Here is a 20886-nt window from a genome sequence, read left to right as displayed (position 1 = left end):
TTCATTACACCGGTCTAACAGCAATTGGAACAATGCACAGAACCGGCAGTGCATTCAGCTTATAACGCTACATTCGGGGTTGATTTTCATGATTAGCCAAATGTTTTCGCCTTTGGACCGGTCAAATATCATCGAAAAAAGCAAAAACAGACATAATGTGCTCCAGCCAGGCGGGTTGTGGCCCACAGTTTGAATAGAGGAAGAGTTGGTCTGTATATAGAGATGACTTGCGGAGTGAATAGTAAATCCTCCGCTTCAAAAGAGCGAGTTTGACAAGCCACAGGACACATGGAGTAAATAGACTACCTTTCATAATCTCCATTGTGGTTATTAGCCAATCTCGACTCCTATATTGTAACCTAGACCAGGCAGCCACATCCCTGAAAAGCCAGATCGAGTCCTTGCATCTCGAAAGTAAATCCCTCGGACCCCTTCGTCCTTTCACCTCTTCTCCTTGTAGCTGGAGGGCTGATAGGTAACTCAGTTAACCCACGACTTCAAGAACGACATACTCCGTAGGGTCATCTTGAGGCGCAGCACCCAAAAATATCGCCTTAAGTGTGGGGAGATCGACTTCGAGCCGAGGTCCTCTCAAGTACGTCATTGTCACCTTCTGCAGGTACAAAGCCCTTAATACACAGCATCAGTTAGGTTGAAGAGGAAGGCGATGGTGAAATCAGCGACAAAAGAGTCAGGAGAGGGGAAAGTGGGCGGTTGGATGAGGGAGAAAGTCTCTTAAGGATTCTCTTTACTCCCTGGTTGTTACGAACAAAGACACAGAAATCGCTTGACACGCTTTAACTGTGACTTTCCATTAAAAAGCCGCACAGGATGTACACTCTATGGTAAACAATACCCGACCTTGTCATGATTTTTGAACAAGAAGCTTAGCTTTGCCATGAGTGAAGCTGCTCCTCTGAGTGCGCTTTCGCCAGCTCCTTTACTGACCAAGCCAAGTAAATGTCATTCCAATTTCATAGAATGATTCTCAAACGGACTAACCATACTCACTCCCTAGCTCCTCCACGCCTTTCGTTAGTTCCAGTTATCTTATCGTTGCCCATCGTTGCCCATCGTTGCCCATCGTTGCCCATCGTCGTTGCCCGTTGCCCATCGTTGCCCATCGTTGCCCATCGTTGCCCATCGTTGCCCATCGTTGCCCATCGTTGCCCATCGTTGCCCATCGTTGCCCATCGTTGCCCATCGTTGCCCATCGTTGCCCATCGTTGCCCATCGTTGCCCATCGTTGCCCATCGTTGCCCATCGTTGCCCATCGTTGCCCATCGTTGCCCATCGTTGCCCATCGTTGCCCATCGTTGCCCATCGTTGCCCATCGTTGCCCATCGTTGCCCATCGTTGCCCATCGTTGCCCATCGTTGCCCATCGTTGCCCATCGTTGCCCATCGTTGCCCATCGTTGCCCATCGTTGCCCATCGTTGCCCATCGTTGCCCATCGTTGCCCATCGTTGCCCATCGTTGCCCATCGTTGCCCATCGTTGCCCATCGTTGCCCATCGTTGCCCATCGTTGCCCATCGTTGCCCATCGTTGCCCATCGTTGCCCATCGTTGCCCATCGTTGCCCATCGTTGCCCATCGTTGCCTCGTTGCCCATCGTTGCCCATCGTCAGCCCGCACTCTGAGGCGCCGCCCATGACATACCCATCCCCGCTTCAACTAGCTCACGTATGAGTAGCATGTCACTCCTACTCTTGCCTCTGCCGACGTTCCCTTTGTCGTTGTTATTTTTTCCCTTCTCGTTGTCTCCGTTCTCCTCATCCTCAGACGTCTTGTTCTCGTTAGTCCCGTGCACTGAGCTTGCCCTGGCAGGCAATGGAGAAGATAGAGGATGTAGAGCGATGCCACTTCCAGTTGAGCCTAGTTCGGCAACAGGACTTGAAGGTGAGACTGTCGAGCTGGCTGTGTGATCTGGCTTCACCGACCTAGAAGATGACGTATAGGTCCTTGCTGGCTCTCCTTGATTTGGGTGCAGAAGTCCTAGCCTGGGTTCTGGAGGATGCGTACTGCCGAGTTGCGAGGAGTCAAATTCTGAAGACGAAATGAGCTGGTCCAAAGGAGGAATGATGGATTCTCTGCCGTTGGTAGAGGTAGTGGAGAAGGCTGAGGATGCTGTTGCGGGAATCGACGGAAGAGAGAGAATGTGGTCATCTTCTGAAGCGCTGGAGGATGCATCGTTTGAGGACTCGTTTTGGTGGGCTGCTTGTGAGTTTGGCCTGAGATCTGGCCTCCTCCTTCGAACACGCTGTCCCAGATCTGATCTTAGATGCTCGACCCAGCTCGACGGTCCTGTTGCTGATGACTGCAAAGGGCGAGAAGCAGCAGCTGACAAAGATGGGAGGTCATGCTGCTTCCGTGCTCGCCTCAGACGTTGACCAGTTTGTTTGAGCCTCTGCATGCTAGTGCGTCTCTTCAATGGTGAGCCTGTATCAATGGTCAACGATCCTCGGCTCATCTCCATAGCTCTTCTACTTCCTCTCCCTCTTCTTGGCGTCTCATCCTGTGTCCCATCTTCGGATGAGGAGGATACATTTCCTGGCTTCGACCTAAGAGGGAATACCTTGCCATGATCAGCAGGTGGCTCGACAGTGATCTCGACGCTACTCTCGAGCAGCCATTCTGTGCCGTCAAGTTCCCTCTCATCATGGTCATGGTTATCACATCTGCGCTGGTGGACAGTTGATTCAGATATTAGACCAAGTTCGAGAAGTACACAATCATCGCAAATTGGTTCTAGAAACGTCTTCTGTATGATTTGACGGATTGAGCATATTCGCACGAGATGTAAACGGTGGTCGTAGGCAGCGGCTGTGTCGTCATCAGGCCCGGAGCTATCCTGCTGAGAGGGAGGAATTGCGACAGGTTCATTTGCTTTAGTGACAACATCATTTTCCAAGACTGATGGTGTCGAAGATAAAGATAGGCGAGAGGCCGAAGCTTCCTTTTCAAAGGGCTTGCATGATATTTGGGGTGACTGAAGGATACGGTCATAACAAGGTATCGGGTCCAGGTAATGACAACCACATTCGTGATAGGTCCAAATCTCAGTGATGCACATCTCCTTAGCCAATGTATAGAACCGAAGTAAAAAATGAAAGAGCGGAAGCCTGATCGCAAGATGAGTGAAGCCCGTGGTGCATGGTATTGATGTTCCCCAAGTTTTGGGAGTATATTCTGGAAGTGTTTGTTGACTTGCAGTCTCACAAAACAAATAGATGCAGCGTGAATTTGAAGGTGAACACTGCCAGAGCGGTGTTACACGTATAAACTTGGTAGAAACCTTACTTACGATCCTTGCTGCCGGCACGGTCCCGCTTTGTGACACGAAGACACGGCTTGGACAGCTGCATGAAGGCCGTTGAACGATCCTGAGGATCGGCTGTCGCTCCGACAAGCGCCCAAATTGACCTCACTGCCCATGATGACTTTTGTGAAATTCAAAGTCATACAAGATGCTCACAAAGCTGTTTGCTTTGTTCAATTATGACACATCATTTCGGAGCTCGGTCCGTAGGTCTTTGTTCTTGCAGCTACCACGTGGAGTATAATTGGAATTCAGCTGATCAAAATAGCACAACAAAGAACTCCATGACTTGTCCTCGTGGTTGACAGGGTCGATGAATCGCCTGAATAATACCATTTTTTGGAGTTCACGACTTGTGGCTGACAGTCACTGTAGACCAGCTCTTGCGTTTGTTGCCGATCGATTCATCCGACATATTCACATTTCCATTCCCACCTGCTAACATCTTCATCGTCGGTCGAGGGACAGTTCAGTACCCTTCCACAGATCCTTTGCCCAAAGCTCCGAGGTTACCACAATGTGCACAACGAGTCAATACCTCTATAATTGTTTTCATCCAGCGTCATATCGCTTCCGCACCAGCATCTGCCGTGATCCAGCCTCTTCCACATGTCGCATTCGTGATGAAAATTCCTTTCTCCCTTACACTTGCACCAGATGCGCTGCCAAGACACGCACTCGGAAGGGAAAACTTGAAGCAGACGAACGAAGCAGATATTCGACTGACATGAAAATTATGGTTGCCAAAAAGACCTGGCACATACCAAGCCGATGCTTCGTTGATGCTGGCTTTCAGAATCTAGATCCATTCGGAACGGGTATTGAAACAGAAACCCCTAGTCGAGCTGGACCTCAGTCACCTCTAACATCAACCCCTGGAGGGCCGTTGACCATGGATGAGACAGGCATCAGCGATAGAGCCCTAGGACACCCACGAGACCTAAGTCCGTGCTGCCTTAAGTCCAGTGGGATAGGTGCCTACCAGGCAACGCGTCTTGAGGGCGTCGAAGATAGGCAGAGGGGCCGGATCGTGGATAGCTTCTGTGGCAGTCGGTTTTAAAGACGCACACATCCATCAATGTCTCTTACAAGCATGCCAATATATGCTAGCCGTTGCAGCATGTCCACTGGCACTAATATGATCCATGTTTTCGCATTTATGCCTTGTCATTTCACTTTAGCAATGTCTCTCTACCGATGTAGCTATATGGTTGGTTGATAGAATTGACTTACAGTCCTAACCAGTTCTGATGTGTAATGTCACTCGTGCTGAACGTTGCATTCGTGGTGAAAAGGGAGTTTGCTTACTTTCTGACGGAGTGAAATGATGCGATGGTTCACCCACCATTTGTAGGACCTTCTTTGGCAATCTGAATCAACTTGAAATGATCAACATTTAGGTCCCTGCCATCCTGCGCCATTTTTGTTTTCGATGACTCGCTCATCTCTGCTTTGTCTTCTACTTTGGATTTCTTCTCCATCTCGTCATCTCCACAGCCACAATCATAGAAGCCTTCAATGTTTGCACAATCGAGCACGGGCTTGCCCTTGGATTTGTTTACTTCGTTATGTACGTGGCACGCCCAAGCAGCAGCAGCAGACCGAGAAGAGGTCTGTGGTGGATACTTCTTCAGGATCTTCTGAAAGTGGGAAGCGCATTCTCCACAAGGATATAGGCGTGCAAAGAGGTAAATGTAGCTTTTCAGAGCGGCACTCTCTTCTTCAGATGGCTGATCGGGGAAGCGTGCCATCGTTGTGTGAAACAGCTTCCATGCAGCCCGGCCAAGCTCTGCTTTGAGTGTTTCGTTGCCCAGATGTCCCATAATAGCATCTCCCTTCTGCATGTTTGGTGAGATATGGGCAAGGTCGTCAACAGAGGTGGAAAGAGGGTTGCTGTTCAGTCGTGGCACTGAAGGGCGGCCCATGTTGCGGTACAGGACGATGATTGTGAGAACTACCCCAAAAGCGAGTGCTAGCAGTCGTGGCGGAGGGCGTGCCATCTTGTTTAGCTGGCTGACCTTGGATGGATGCAGTTGGTTTCTTTGCCTTTTAGGTGGACGACCCGAATCTGTCCATAGTATTTTTGGGCCTGTGAGTGCTCGGCAATATCACATAAGCATGACTCCAACCAGGGCACTAAGTAGGACGCTTCAAGATCGGGGATGAGGAATATCCGATGCTTACTAAGACATCGCCGGATGTTCGGGCTCCTTCTTGTCAAAAGGGCGGTAACCTACCTCTCTCCGACATCTTCTATCTCCATAATTTGAGGCTCTTCTCCGTTCTAAATCAATCACGAAAAGGAGAAAGTTCTAAGAACTAGCCACCACCTGCGACTTGACGCCCATTTATTGGCACTTTGGTATACGTTACACAAACCATCCCTCAGGCCACTCTCCCATCGCTTCCCCATAAAGTGATCTCCCCGCGGAAAGGGGAGACGTGCAGATTTCAGAATGGCACCGTCCTTTCCCCCGCTCCCAACCAACACGATTGGTATGTGTCATTGAGCAGCTCTCAACTCGCCTGATTGTTCATTTCAGATTGGTCCGATGTCGGATTCAAGGTTCGCGAGGTCAACGGCCATGTTGAGTCAACCTTCTCCCACAGTCAAGGGGGGAAATGGTCATCGCCTAAATTTGTTGTCTCTCCGCACCTCCATATTCATGGAATGGCTCCTGGATTGAATTACGGGGTCCAAGCTTTTGAGGGCATGAAGGCATTCCGAACTCCCAACGATCAGATCGCACTATTTCGTCCTGATCAGAATGCAAAGCGTATACAACATTCGGCTTCATACATATCCGCACCAGCAATTCCCGAGGAGCATTTCCTCCGATGTGTCTCTCTGGCGGTAGCCGCGAATGCCGAATATGTCCCACCCTATGAGACTGGTGCAGCAATGTACGTGAGACCTCTACTGTTCGGGTCCTCTGCTCAACTGGGACTAAATCCGTGCGGCGAGTACACTTTTGTCGTCTTTGTGATGCCTACAGGAGTTTATCATGGCCTTCACGCAGTTGATGCGCTGGTCATGGAGGATTTCGACCGTGCAGCACCGGATGGCACGGGAAGCGCAAAACTTGGTGGCAATTACGGTCCTGTGCTGAAATGGTCTGAAAAGGCCAGGAACGAGGGCTTCGGCATCACACTCCATTTAGACAGCAAGACCCGATCAGAGATTGACGAGTTCTCAACAAGCGGCTTCATAGGGATCAAGCAGGAAGATGATCAAGTCACCCTAGTGGTGCCAGATAGCAAGAACGTCATCAAGTCCGTGACCAGCGAATCTGTGTTCCAGATCGCTCGCGATATATGTGGCTTCAAGGTTGAGAAGCGGCAGATACGTTACGATGAACTGAAGGATTTTGAGGAAGTCATGGCAGCTGGGACAGCAGCAAGTCTGGTTCCAGTGAAGAGTATCACGATGAGATCTAAAGGCGATAAATTCGAGTATGCTGGGAAAGACAATGGCGAGCCTGGACCAATTTGCTTGAAGCTGCTGAAGATTCTCAAAGACATCCAGCAGGGCAAGGTTAAGGACCAATTCGGCTGGATCATGCAGGTCGAAGCTCCACCTGATAGTTTTGTAGCCGGGTCAGCAGGTTTAAACGGAGCAACTCATGAGGGGGGAGTGGATGAACTGCCTTGAACAGGAACAGTATATCAAGTACATGCCAACTGATACATTCAACTTTGGTCCAAATAGATCAGTGTCAAAATCAGTACCAATGCCACCCATTTGCTCGTGGCGTGGAAAGGAGGATTTTCTTGTTTTGATTTTGATTTTCACGTCGTCAAGACCGCGGAGGAAGCTGAATATTCCCTTGACCTCTGCTGAGTGGAAGCCGGCACACATGTAGAGAAGGGCAGGAGGATTGGCCCTCCTTTGGTACCGCCGTTGGTACTACTGGACTTATACCTCAGATGATATTGGGCCCTTTTAGTAGTCTAGAGCACTGTAACTCTGTAGCTTGGGGAGGTTGCTTAGATATGTTGCGTGAAAGTGGAAACCTTTTGCCGTTTACCCAACCCTTTAGGCCTTCGGCGTCTGCGAAGCTTTTTCATCCGAACCTTTTAGATTTCTAGCTGCTAGCACCACCCGCAGCATTGACCTTGTTGCTGAAAGGAAGATTTGGCTGTACGTAGTACATGTACGGAGTACAGCTAAATATTCCAAACAGGGGTAACTAAGCCCGCTCGGGTAAGCGCCACCCGATTTAGTTACACCGCACCCCACGGACATGTCTGCGGAGTCAGAGCTCCGAGCTCCCACAGCACATATTAGTGAGTAGTGAAGAAAGGATCTTAAGTTGAGATATTCTTCTCAATCCTCGTTGCTCTCTGTTCTTATACATACATTCTTTGAACAGAATTTTGTAATAGAAATCTATCAATGACCCGTAAAATTTGTTTTCAAGGATAGATTATGTATCTTCATTTTGAAAAGTTTTCATGCTGTCCATGCATCAAATATTTTCAGCTCACTTCATTCCAAAGTTGCATAGGACGAAATACAACACGTTCATCACAAGCCATCTCAGGATGTTCAAACTGTCTACAAGAAGAGACACACCGCCAAAAGTTCACGTATGTTGCGGACCGAGAGTTCACACCAGCATAGGCTCCTGTGGAGGCTGCAGCTGCTGACTGGGAACGAAGGAGGCAAGCAATTCCAGGCTGCCCAACCGAGAGTCATGCTTCTAGAGTGCAGGGAGATGGCTGAACAATTGTGTAACTGTTACATGTTCATCTCCAGGCTAAGCCAAATACCCAGATATCTGATCTTCAATTGAAGAATGCACCATTTCTCATAGCCTGCCGTGAAACTAAGCGCAACGCCGGCTGGAATGTGGGCATCTCGGAAACTAAATCGTGGTTCGTTCTGAAAGATATCCTCTTGAAGGCGACATGTCCCCAACAATTTTGTGGCCTTACTTATTGCTTGTTCAAAAACGGACACCTGGGTGACATGCTTTTGCTCATATCCGCATGTGTCATCACGACTTATTGCTCCGGTTGCTCTTTGATAGCAATACCAGATGGACCTTCACTGCCCGTGGCTACTTGAAGTTGTTCATCCACTCCAGCACGATTAGTCATGACAGGTTTAGTTGCGTCATCTCTCGGGATAGCGGTTGCGCTGCCAGCATCGGTTTTGTCTTCTTGGCTTGTTGAGTGCCTATCTGTGCTTGGTTCATTATCTTGTCGCTCAGCTGGTCTGGATTCTGGCTCAGTCAGATTCCATCCGTTATCCCGTTTGGCGCAATCTGTCGGAACATCTCCATAGGATCGAACCATGTTTCGACTATCTGAAGACGAACTTGTTCATCAACTTGAGCGACTGTAACACCTTGGATGTCAATGAGTCCCCCATGGCCTTTCACAGCCACCTTTTTGCCCGAACTACACATATGTAAGTAGTCTTATCGTACTGAGGGTGCTGACAAGATCACTTGTTAAACCTAACATAATCGTTCTTCATCATCCCCCAATGGCGCCACCTGAAGGCTACCTTGGGAGGGCCACTGTAAACTTCAAGAACTTCACATGCAAAGGTTGGCATCATACGCTTAAACGTCTTGTGACTTGTTGCGAAGTCCGAGGCTTCAGGGCCATAGAATTCGTTCGGAGCAATGATGGCATTATATGTCTCCACCTTGAGCATATGATCTGCTAACTAAGGAGGCCCTCCATTGATGGCGAAGGCGTAATTGGCATGGTCAACGGTGCGCCAATCTGCAAGGTTGGACTTGAAGGATACTTCCACTCCCAGTTCTTGACAAGATTCTCGACGAGCGAGGGCAGACTTCCAACTTCATGGTTCATCTGTTTGGCTTGGGATATTTGAGCAAAGGATGAGGCTCAGATCACCAAGTACTCACTTTGCTCCCAAACCGTGCGCGTTTTAGAATAGTCTGGCGCTCTGCCGTATCTCCAAGAGGCAGAAGAGTCACTAAGGACCGCATCGGGGCTCAAGAGGTAGTCAGGCGTGGACGGCTCAGCGATTGGCGCCGGCTGTTGCACATCTGCCGCTGCCATTCTGATGGAAGACTCGGTATGAAAAGCTTATCTGAGTTGACTTGGAGGTGAAGGTGTGAATAAGAATAAAAAAGTATAAGAAGTATGTAGGGAGGAGAATGGAACGATAGAGATTAAGTACTACATGCAGAGTGTTCCGGAAGTCATGTTTAACTAGTGACGGCCCTCCCAAGGTCTAGCCAGCAGAGCTGTACCGGGAGATGCAGAGTTTCTGGTTATGATTTCCTTTTCCAGCCCGCCTTTGAGGCCCAGATCCAAGGCAACGGCTAGGTCTAGACTAGCAGAAACGACCTTGAAGCCATGCTTAATGTACCGACTCTAAAACGTATCACAAAGGATTCTCGAAACCGAAAAGAATGTGGTGGGGTGGATAGATTCATGTACGAAACATCTCACTGTTTTGGACTAAAATGACCAACGGTGCGAGCCCCGCTGTCGCAATTTGAAAAATCGCCCAACCCATTCTTGCAGAGAATAAGCTAACGCACCATTTCGTCTCTGATAGCCCAGGTTATTCAACGCTAAATCGAACCCTGCTTTCGATTGTCTGGGCAACGAGCCGCTCGAAATTGCGTGCATACGTTATTGGTCACCTGAGTTCTGAAACTCTTAAGCTTCAGAGACCAGGAAACTAAATCCTTCGTGTTAGAACTGGTGTGTACAGAGTAAAAATGTGTTGATTCTATCTGTCCCCTGATAGCCATTTGGCTGCCGGGGGATACCAAGAACTAGAATAAGCTAGACTTTTTTGAGCCTAGTGCCAGTAACGCATAATTTTAGCAGTGTAGGCTGTTAGTGTGCCTGACAAGAATTCTCGAGATACTCTTAAATCACTGGCTAGTAAGGGATAAAAGAGCGTTGACGCCGTGCCGAAACCAATATACCAAGCATTGTGTTTATTTATTCATATGTTTCTCAGCGAATATTTCGTCCTATGGAGCTGATAACTACCTGTCTTGGCATAAACCCTTAGTATCGTGGATGGCCCTCCCCTCACCCCAATACGTGCCCACTACAGTTCCCAGCCCTTTGAATGGAGCAGTGTGCTCTCCAGCAAACACGATCAGCCGCCCCAATCCCATACCTTCTCGCATAACTTTGTTGTCACGAGCGCCATCTTCCAAGCCGACTGGATAACTACGAAATGAGCCGTTGGGCAGCAAACTTGTCATGGTGCCAGTCAGAGGAGAAGAACGCTTTAGGTATGTAGTCCGAGGATAATTTGTTGAAGATTTGGAAGGTATGAGTAGTAGGGCTTGAGGTATGTCTTGAGAGCTTGGTAGTATTCCAGGGAGTCTTGTGCCATGTCTCGGACGAGGCCGGCAATGTATCTACCCCATTCTCCAAACACATAGAACATTAGATTTGGACGTGCCATTTCATTCTGCTTCAGCCCCAAGATATGTATGCGAACATCTTTTACTAGCCCTGGCTCCTCCTCCTTCTGTTGCCAGATCACATTTATGTATCTGTGTATCCGTTCTTCACACTCAATGTACGCTTCATTTTCAATTCTCAGCCGCTGTGCTGACCTTCGTTAGGTGAATAATGTCACCATCTGTGCTGGCCCAGCTAATATCCAACTAGTGCCGTGTAAACTACGGCTAACCCGCAACAGGGAATTCCCGGGTGCTGTTCGTCACTGCAGCTTGATAACAATATCAGTGACAGCTAGCTTCCTTTCAGGCCAGATGGCCTATGACAACTTCTCCTAATTCTTTTCTCAAAGGCCAGGAAGGTATTAATTCACAGGCCATGATTTCTCAAATGCACTTTCAAATGTTGGAGCTTACTATGAACCAATCTCCACACAAGGAACAAGTCTATCGATGTGTTTCTCGCATTAGCCATCGTTCACTACATCACGACCTGATTTCTGCAGTACGTTCAAGATGGAATGCCCAAGGCCCTGCCAATACTAGTGGTCCACATGTATTTATGCGAGTGATGGAATGACGGATGTGATCTGGTCGTTTCTACAACTTAAGTCTTAATCAAAGGGATCACTTGGGCTAATTCCTACGTGTTCAGGAGCGCACAGTTTCACAACATATGTAAAGGGTGCCCGGCTGGCCAATGTTTGTGATGGGATCAACCCCTTGCTACTTTGTTAAAAGTGGAGAATAAGCTGGACCTCTGGCACTTCCATTATCTCAGCTACACACACCCCGTCTGTCAATATCTCTACCTGCCCTAATAAACAGCCCTTTCGGTTCTGCACATACGCACGTTCCCGTGGAGAATTGTTCAACCCATACATAACGGCTGATTACTTCTACATCCGGTACACATGAAAGAGAAGCACCATTCACTCTTGTCATAGAATCGGAAGCAATGCCTTCTTCAAGCAGACAGCAACATATATCAAGCTCATCATCACAGAGTGATGGAGTGGTCTCTATCGTTTCTACACACAACTCACAGCCTACGAGCCTACTCGAAGCGCACATTCCGCCAACCAATGCAACGGAGATCGCTCGCTTGTGGTTATTAGTATTCGACGTGGTAGGTAGTCTTGAGTATCAAGATCTTTCGACAGGACCATCGTCTTCAGACTCCAAAGTTCTGGGTAAGACTTAACCTATCCTAAAGGCGAACGAGGAACGCTGAGCATACAACAGGGCCATCTACCATGAATGTACTTCAAAGAACTCTTGAGACTGGCAGGTTCAACGAGCCACCAACACGCCTTGGATCAAGGACGAAGCATATGTCTAGCGTACATGGCCGAAATGCAGACACAGTCAGTACGAAAGCCAACGAAAAACACGTGAAGATGCCCTGCAAGATTGAAGATAACGAGATACCACTTACATCAGCTCATGATTACTTCTGCTTGAAGCTCGGAAACCTGCCAGCAGTAGGGGTGGACACATCACAGGGGGGTAGTAGTTTTGGAAGAGATGCCACGTTCTTTCAAGCCGTGCCAGGCGAGTATACACTCCTCGATGTGTGTCACAGCTCACGCACTGCCTTCACTCAACTAACTATGGATCGGTTCTTCGACCTTGATTCTCTCTGCCGTGCCGTTCCGACACAGGGTCAAGCAAAAGTTGTAAAGATGAATGCATCTGCTACCAATATCGAGCATGCTGAATGGCGAGAGCCCCCTAACTGGAGATATCAAAGCTCAAAAGCACCTTCACCTTTTGCCTGCACCTTTTGGTTGTCCATATCAGCTTTTGCCAAAGACCTCCGCAAATGCTTAGATCATTGCACCTGCGTATTAGGTGGCGCAATGGTTCTACCCTATCTCACAGTTGACTTTCGAGAAGAACATGAGCGGATTGATGAAACAAGACAACGCGCCGCCTGCATAGCCGTTCACACTCTCTTCAATCGGTGCCACCTGTACATGAGGACTCACAAAGGGATTCCAGCAGCTGCCGGGAAACGAGACTACCCATTCTGCTCTCATTTCATGATAATATTCGACAATGCCAGGTACGAGGGTTGGGAGATCGCCGCAGACACAGACGGTGAATGGACCGACGAGACCTGTATGATGAAACGTATCTTCCTTTCAACGCTGTATACAGCGGAAAGTGTCGAAGACCTGTATACGTGGATTTGTGAGATACACTGTTGGGGTGCGACAAAGTATGGGCCGGCCTGTATGGAAGAGATTAGAACATTTTTGATGCCATCAAGCCTGAAGCAAACTTCAAAGGGTGAACTGATTGCGGAAGAGAATCAGCAAGGAACTAAACTGGAAAACGAGCTCTCGACCCTGACCTGACCATCCAGCGAGCGAGCGCGAGGAAGGGCGCAACAACGATATGACGAAGGCTTTCTTGTTCGGACTCCTCGGCTGGGGCCAGGGGGAGATCGTGCTATCTTTGTAACAGCTGAGGTTTCTCTTCATGCTTTCGGCTTCTATGGAGCTACTTTATCATGTGCAACGAAGTAAATCATCAAAGAGTCTTTGGTAAAAGCAAAAGTTTTCTCCGCCTTACTAGCTCGATAAAACAGGTCCCAAACGTTAGATTAGAGCGATAATGCCGGTTCACTCACACCCGATTCTTGACCTCTCCATATTCCATTTCCACCACGAGACCTAAGCACATGTGACTACAATCTGGGTGATGAATAAGTAGCTCTGAATTATGACTGGAGTTGCCTCAGACCCTCAGATGGGCTTAGTGGGCATAGCCACCACGTCATGTCCAAATGGGCTGGTCGCTAACTACGCAACTGTTGTCTCACATGCCTCTAAACTCGGACGATATAACAAACTACTTACCTCTTATCTGAATCAAACTCTGTGAATGTTACTCTTTACTATAATAGATTTGATCATCAGTTATAGAACTCATTCATTTCGTCTGTATATTTGCCCCTCATGTACACCGAACTCCCCCTTCTGAGCTCGAGTTGTGAGGGTTGTCGTGCTAAAGCCCATCTTGATCGCAATCCAGTCCCACGACTTTTTTTGGATACGATACTCTTTGATCTCAGATATTTCATCTTCTGTGAATCGAATAAGCGATCCATGTGCTGCAGGCTTTTCTTTTCCTTCTGTACCAAACAGCCCCTCGGCTGCTTTCTTCAACAGCCTCCACTTGCTGATATTTACTTCGCGAGATATCCACTTCCAGGACTTGCCCTCGGCACAATATTTCTTAATTTGGGAGATTTGCTCATCACTAATGGGTTTCTGTGCTGAGAATGATACTGGCACTTCACCAAAAATACCTTCTGCTGTTGCTCTGCGAAGTCTTTTTATAGAAGTGCCTGTCTCTTTCGCGATCCATTCCCAAGTTTGTTCTTCGGCACGATATTGCTTAATTTGGGAGATTTGTTCATCACTAAAGGGGTCCGGTGCTGAGAGCGATTTACCCCCCTCAGCGAAAAGACCCATGTCTTTTGCTTCGCGAAGTCTGCGTAGAGAAGTGCCCATCTTCTCTCCGATCCACTTCCAACTCTTATTGTCGGCTCGGTACTCCCTGATTTGAGTGATTTCGTCATTACTGAAAGTGAAAGACGGTAGTGGACGGTGCTTGGCAGCTTCTGGTGCTTGGGCACTCTGATGTCTCTGTGACAAGAACAAAATGTCAGTCCATCTCGAAACAATCGGAGTTGTGATTAAAGGTTCAACCTGAAGGGCCTTTTCAGCTCTGAAAGTACTGACCTGAGCAGCATCGCTAGACGCAGCTTGAGCTTTGGGGACATGCTTAGACCCAGAAACTTTTTCTTCCATGCCAAGTGTCTGTGAAGATGGGCTCTCAGAAGCTCTATAAGAAGCATCTTTTCTGTGAGCACCTTGGGAAGAAGCTCTTACAACTGAAGCTCCTTTGGTAGAACCATCTTTACGAGAAGCACCCCTAGTTGAAGCAGGCCTTCGTGAAGTCATTTCTCTAGACTCACCCACAATAGGGACACCTCTTGTAGAAGCACTTGCAGGAGAAACACTCTCAGTAGAGATAATCTTAGTAGAAACGCCTCTATCAGAAGCACCAACGGAGCCTGGCACATCGCTAATCGCTGGAAAATCCCAAGCAGCTTGGCTTGCAAAAGGATTCTGAGCGAAAGTTTGGGGTCTAGAATCATTGCTTCTTCTGTGAGCATCCCAAGGAGCCTCATCGTCAACCACTCCATCCGGAATACCAAAAGCATCACTAATAGGATCAGGGCAGTCATCAGCAGCCCACTCGTTGTATAACTGGGCTAACGAGTTAGTCTCAGCAGTAGTCGATCGAGGATTCGCGACGGCGTTGGGTTGAGGACCAGCTATACCGCCAAGATTAAAACCAGTTGCCACGCCAGCTTGAAAACTAGTTGCTGCGGTAGGAGCAAAGCCAGTTGCTTCACCGGGTTGGACGTTAGGTCTTGCTCTTATCGTAGAAGTGTATATCCCGGCTAAGGAAGAAATTGGCTCTTGAGCTATGTTAGGAGATGCCGAGAAGTGCACTCGATCTCTTGATGCTAATCTTTGCAAATTCGTTGATTCCGAAATACCTCTTAATGCGAGTTGGAACGTAGATGTTGAGGGCGGTGGCGGTGGAGGTCTTGCTGTCGCAAATTCTAGGCACTGTGGGGCTTTATTTGCTTCAAGTTGGCTCCCTTCTATAGCTCCAGCAGGCCAACCTGCTTGTCTATCTACAACTGCTGAGTTCATTTGTGTCACTCTAGTAGATTGATCCGGTGGCTGAGTGATAACTGCAGGTCCACTGGCACCTTTCGGCGCCAAAGATGAGAGATCCGGTTCACGGTGTCTTTTTTGAGATTCTCGAGGCTGTCGTCCTACAGCCATATGAGGCGGTTCTCTAGATTTTGAATGATGACGTGTTGGCCCCTGATTGCTTGCTTGAAATTTATCATTGTTATCAGTCATTATCACTGTGGTGTATACTAACTTGAACCACACATTTCTGAGCGTGCAATAGATTAAGTGTGAATAGTATAAGGTTATGCTCACGACATGAAATGAGGCTAATTATTCGAAGAGTGCTTGTAATTGGGAGTACAGTAGTCCAAACGGTACCAGGCAAAATGAAAACAGTGAAAGTCACACCACTGGTTCGGTGATGGAAGCTAGTCTAATCTGTAACATTGAAACGTCGGATAAGTATCTGAACACTTGCTCATTAACAAAATGGAAGTTTAGTACAAAACTCGATAGTCATGTTTTCTGAATTTCCGAGAAGGTGCTGTCAGCGGAAGACGGAGTTCTCCGACCACCGCAACTGTTCGCCACGCGCTATCACTCAGAAACGCATACACTCACAAATGCTGCAGTTAGCATTGCAACGCTGATTTATGATCTCCTTCTAGGTGATTCTATAGCTTGCCTCTTCTATGCGTATATATAGCGGTCATCCTACTCCTCAGGAGTTGGGATAGCAACTCAATCAATTCAATTGAACCCTCTCTCTCTTGATACTGCTTAGTATCTCCGTACGCTATTTGCTGCATACTTCTAACAGGTTATGAGCCCGGCCTGCTGACTTCTACTCTATTAAGCGAAAGCTGTAATAGAGATCTATATCCATCAGAGCACCACAGGCCTCACATTACCACTTTCGGCCTAGCCCCAAATTCTGCTGTACCGTACAGCCAAATTCGATCACTATGGAATCCTCCTACGACTCTCCTTCTCATGAGAAATCTCGTATCCCTCTCCTCAAGGGCACAGAGGACTATTTCTCATGGTCAAGAGTCATGAAAGCACGCCTGGATAGGCTAAAAGCGTGGAGCCCTATTGTATCACATCCTCCTGTCAACCGTGGCCGCACAAAGGCTCCTATAACGCTTGCTCGCTTCCGAGAGCAGTTTGATCAGTTGAATCTTGACTTGGATTCCACTGGATGGAATCAGCGCCAATGGGATGCCGCTTATGAGGACTATAAGGAAGAAATTAGGGAGTTTAACGAGTGGCAAGATAAGGAGAAAATGGCCCTTTCTGAGATCATAGAACGGCTATCTCCTACTGTTCTGACTCGAATGAACAGATACTCCACTCCAAAGACCCTATGGGAAGCCCTCGAGCAGGCGTACGCAGCTCCTCTCATCACAGAGCAACTCCGAGCGCTCCAGAACCTTCTGAGCCTCCGACGCTCGCAGTATCCTGATATTCGTCAGTTTACTACAGCTCACAAAACTGCGTACGACCATTTGACGTACAATCTACGCTTCTCCTGGGATCCAACAACTCTCCCAACTCTTCTTCTTCTCTGGAGCGAAAATAACGACTCCAACTCCTCCTCCAACTGGTCCAAGTTCCTCGAGAAATACAAGAATGGAACGCAACTTGCTGACCCTGAGGAACTCTATACCACCCTCCACGGGCTTGGAGAAGATCCTAAGAAGGATACCAAGAAGCCCGCACCATCAGCGAACGTTATAACAGGCAAGAGGAAGCGAAATGACGCCTCTCAAGGCGGACGCTCTAAGCAACAGAGAACGTCGACCTGCTCCGAATGTCACAAAACGCACGCTCTCAAGGAGGGCCAATTCTGCTGGTACAAGAACCCAGAGAAGGCGCCAGAGGGATGGCAGAAGAAGCACCCTCACCTCCTTAACAAATGACAATTAGCGGACGGAATGAAGAACCCGATAGAGGACCTCCAAGCAGAGGGAGCTGACAAATCAGAGGGACGCTCTTGTAACTGTTACGCCCTGTTATTTATGGCAGTGAGCATTGCTATACGAATTGAACGCCAAATGCTGTTTCTGAGCTGTTACAGTAATGCGCTTCTATAGCTATTAGTATGAGCAAATACTCCTCTTGATAGGAGTAACTCAATCAAGTGAATTGGCACCTCCGTACGCTGTTTGCTACCATCCTCTAACACATGTAAGTTGCGCTACGGCTCTGCTCGCTGCGACCATAGATGATGATGCTGACCTGTGCGACGGCCCAATATGGCGCAGGCTTTTTGAACTTTGGGAGACCCCGGAGCCCACAATCATTATGGATTTATCGCCATGGAAACATCGTAGACGCCAGCATCATCGATGAGGCCCAACGTATGAGTGGTTTGAGGCAGGTTCTTGAGGCTCTTAGTCACCTCCATGCAAAGGGGGTAGTTCACCGCGATCTCAACCCCAGAAATTGCTTGGTCGTGTTCAAGCTGACTTCGAGGTCGCCAACACCGGTTTTGGCTTAGCTAACTTAATGTCGTTATCAACAAACGCTTGGCTGCGAACATTCTGTGGCTCACTTAAATATGCGGCACCGGAGGTGTTTCCGGGCACAGCAAGGGGTCACGGGCCCCTTGCCAATGTTTTTTCCATGGGCGTCATCGGCATCGAATGGATATACGGCATTCCAGAGCTCCTGGATGCTCCCTGAGCCGGAAGAGGAGGGACGGGAGATTTCACTGAACTTGTGGCTCGAATGGACTAAGACTTTAGGCTGTGGACTTGCTCCACAGGCTGGACGAGGAAGGCGAAGACGGAGGCGAGGCGGTCAACATGCTCTGTCACATGGTCCAGCTTAGGGCCAGCAGACGATGGCCTGCGAAGAAATGCCTGATGTGGAGACTTGATACTGGCTTGTTCGAGAGGAGGACGATGGACGTGCTCATCGTCTGTGCAAACAACCGACCAGGATGACTTAGAGACCGGGACGATGGCGCCCACTCCGTCATCACGGTTGGTTAAGGCATCGGTGACGCGGTCAGCATCGACCCTGAGGCCACTATTATGCTAGGAAACCTCTGGGATGGTGGGGAATCATCGAGTTTGCGTTGAAAGTCCTTCCCAGTCTTTTACAACAGTGTTATCTCCGTACAATTCGGCCTCATAGACTCTTAAACAAGACCCCCTACGAAATCCTGTACAACAGGAAGCCTCACCTCGCTCATCTGAGAGCTATTGGCTCCAGAACAACGGTATTAATCCCTAAAGAGGTTAGAGAGCACAAGCTACAAAGCGTTACTATTATAGAGCGGTTAGTAGGCTATGAAGAAACAAATTAATACCGAATCTGGGACCCTCAGACAGATAGAATTATCTAGGCAAGAGATGTCAAAATCAACAAATCTGATACTAGATACGTTAAGGAACCGTATAGGGCATCCGAACAGCCTGAGGGAACTCCTATAGCATCTACAAATGCTTAAACAACTCCTATAGCATCTAAAGAAGCCGAAATGGCTCAGGATGCATATAGAAACAAAGACGATGAAATAAACGCTAGTGGATTGAGCTCCGAAACTACGGTTTTGAGACCTGAACCTGACGAGGACCCTCAGCGTGCCTCTTATATGGATCAAAACCCTATATCTACAGATATCAATGACCTCATAGATAACTATGCTGGCGTTGAGGGCGAATCAAGGTCTTATAAAGTGAAGGATGCAGAGTTTCGACCTGTAAATCCAAGGATAGATCAAGCAGGGATCTCTGAGCCGATATATCGTCTAAGAAGGCATTTAAGACCTTCACAGAAGCTCCGTAAGAATCAAATACCTCTTGACGAAATCCCCTCTGCGCACGTTCTATCAGCGCTGACACTGGCCCTGTCAGACGCTCCTAGGTCGTACAAGGAAGCAAAACAACATGCTAACCACCAAGAATGGATGGCTGCATCAGATAAGGAGCTACAAGCTCTAAAAAGCAATGAAACGTGACAAGTTCTACCCAAAATTGAGGTACCTGCTAATCAGAAGATACTCCGTGGCAGATACGTTTACGTACGCAAGCGTGATGGACGATACAAAGCCAGATGGGTGGTCAAAGGCTTTGAACAAGTTGAAGGAATTGACTACCAAGAGACCTTCGCCGCTGTGGCACGAGCAGAGTCATATCGAACGCTTATAGCACTTGCTGTGCTCAAGGGCTTCGGTATAGAAAGCCTTGACGTTGATACAGCATTTCTATATGGCAAAATAGACCACAAAATCTACGTTGAACTGCCTCCGAATGCTACACTTCCAAGAGGGTTAAAAGGGCCCTTCTGCGGCCTCCTCAAGAAGAGCCTTTATGGCCTCAAGCAAGCTCCGCGAATTTGGGCCAGAACGCTTTATTCGACGCTTAAGGAGTTCAGATTCAAGCGAATAGTTTGTGAGCATTCTATCTTCTACAGAGATGACCTGATTATAGCTATTTATGTAGACGATCTATTGATAATAGGTCGAACTTCAGAAGCTATAGCTGAATTCAAGCGCAAGTTTAGAGAACGCTAGAAGATCAAGGATATAGGCCCTGCAGAAGACTATCTCGGCATTCAGATTATACAGAATAGCGACTCCATTACCCTATCCCAGAAGAGCTATTTTGAGAAGGTTCTACGCCGTTTCGGCATGGATAACGCAAATCTGCGATCTACGCCTATGCAGGATAGCACTCGAATCCCTATGGATGCAAATGACGATGATCTGCTGCCTCCAAGTGGCAAGCTTGAGTATCAATCGATCGTTGGAAGTCTCACGTACGGAATGCAGGGCACTCGACCTGATCTAGCGTATCCAGTATCGCTATTAAGTCGATTTCTGGCCAGGCCAAAGGCTATCCATATGGGTATAGCCAAGGGGGTTCTTCGATATATCTGCGGAACGCTCAGCTATGGCCTTAAATTCTCCAGAACAGGGAATTCAGAGCCTACACGCGACAAGAGACACTCTTTCCTATTTTCTCCCACAGGGTTTTCTAGGTTTTATTGAGGCTCTTGCTGACGAAACAAAACTCATCCCTCCCTAGCTAGCGAATTTTAGGCCGCTATGACCCGCATGTGTCAGCGGAAGACGGAGTTCTCCGACCACCGCAACTGTTCGCCACGCGCTATCACTCAGAAACGCATACACTCACAAATGCTGCAGTTAGCATTGCAACGCTGATTTATGATCTCCTTCTAGGTGATTCTATAGCTTGCCTCTTCTATGCGTATATATAGCGGTCATCCTACTCCTCAGGAGTTGGGATAGCAACTCAATCAATTCAATTGAACCCTCTCTCTCTTGATACTGCTTAGTATCTCCGTACGCTATTTGCTGCATACTTCTAACAGGTGCCACGTCTCTGAGATTGAGTCTTATCATCAACCGGCCTCAGATACTGTGCATTGCGAAAGTGTTGCAATT

General features: G+C 48.1%; 7 protein-coding genes across 7 annotated transcripts; 3 read left to right on the top strand and 4 right to left on the bottom strand.

Annotated features, from left to right (window-relative positions):
* Nucleotides 1-1050: 1050 nt before the first annotated feature.
* On the bottom strand, nt 1051-1584 carry EPUS_06409 (uncharacterized protein; the record flags this gene model as incomplete). The annotated part of the gene is made up of 1 exon (XM_007808113.1): nt 1051-1584. One exon carries the CDS (start codon nt 1582-1584, stop codon nt 1051-1053), a length of 534 nt encoding a protein of 177 aa, XP_007806304.1.
* Nucleotides 1585-1624: 40 nt separating this feature from the next.
* EPUS_06408 (uncharacterized protein) lies at nt 1625-3073 on the bottom strand (the record flags this gene model as incomplete). Its single annotated transcript, XM_007808112.1, has 1 exon — nt 1625-3073. One exon carries the CDS (start codon nt 3071-3073, stop codon nt 1625-1627), a length of 1449 nt encoding a protein of 482 aa, XP_007806303.1.
* A 1583-nt stretch (nt 3074-4656) lies between these two features.
* On the bottom strand, nt 4657-5319 carry EPUS_06407 (uncharacterized protein; the record flags this gene model as incomplete). Its single annotated transcript, XM_007808111.1, has 1 exon — nt 4657-5319. One exon carries the CDS (start codon nt 5317-5319, stop codon nt 4657-4659), a length of 663 nt encoding a protein of 220 aa, XP_007806302.1.
* A 671-nt stretch (nt 5320-5990) lies between these two features.
* On the top strand, nt 5991-6971 carry EPUS_06406 (uncharacterized protein; the record flags this gene model as incomplete). The annotated part of the gene is made up of 1 exon (XM_007808110.1): nt 5991-6971. One exon carries the CDS (start codon nt 5991-5993, stop codon nt 6969-6971), a length of 981 nt encoding a protein of 326 aa, XP_007806301.1.
* Nucleotides 6972-11993: 5022 nt separating this feature from the next.
* Nucleotides 11994-13100, top strand: EPUS_06405 (uncharacterized protein; the record flags this gene model as incomplete). Its single annotated transcript, XM_007808109.1, has 1 exon — nt 11994-13100. The coding sequence occupies one exon, from the start codon at nt 11994-11996 to the stop codon at nt 13098-13100; it is 1107 nt and encodes a 368-aa protein (XP_007806300.1).
* A 573-nt stretch (nt 13101-13673) lies between these two features.
* EPUS_06404 (uncharacterized protein) lies at nt 13674-15614 on the bottom strand (the record flags this gene model as incomplete). Its single annotated transcript, XM_007808108.1, has 1 exon — nt 13674-15614. One exon carries the CDS (start codon nt 15612-15614, stop codon nt 13674-13676), a length of 1941 nt encoding a protein of 646 aa, XP_007806299.1.
* Nucleotides 15615-16432: 818 nt separating this feature from the next.
* EPUS_06403 (uncharacterized protein) lies at nt 16433-17389 on the top strand (the record flags this gene model as incomplete). The annotated part of the gene is made up of 1 exon (XM_007808107.1): nt 16433-17389. One exon carries the CDS (start codon nt 16433-16435, stop codon nt 17387-17389), a length of 957 nt encoding a protein of 318 aa, XP_007806298.1.
* Nucleotides 17390-20886: the final 3497 nt, after the last annotated feature.

The sequence above is a fragment of the Endocarpon pusillum genome, assembly GCF_000464535.1.
Source record: "Endocarpon pusillum Z07020 unplaced genomic scaffold scaffold991, whole genome shotgun sequence".
Classification (NCBI taxonomy): Eukaryota; Fungi; Ascomycota; class Eurotiomycetes; order Verrucariales; family Verrucariaceae; genus Endocarpon; species Endocarpon pusillum.
Note: the sequence above shows the minus strand (reverse complement) of the source record. Positions and strands in the feature narration are given on the sequence as shown.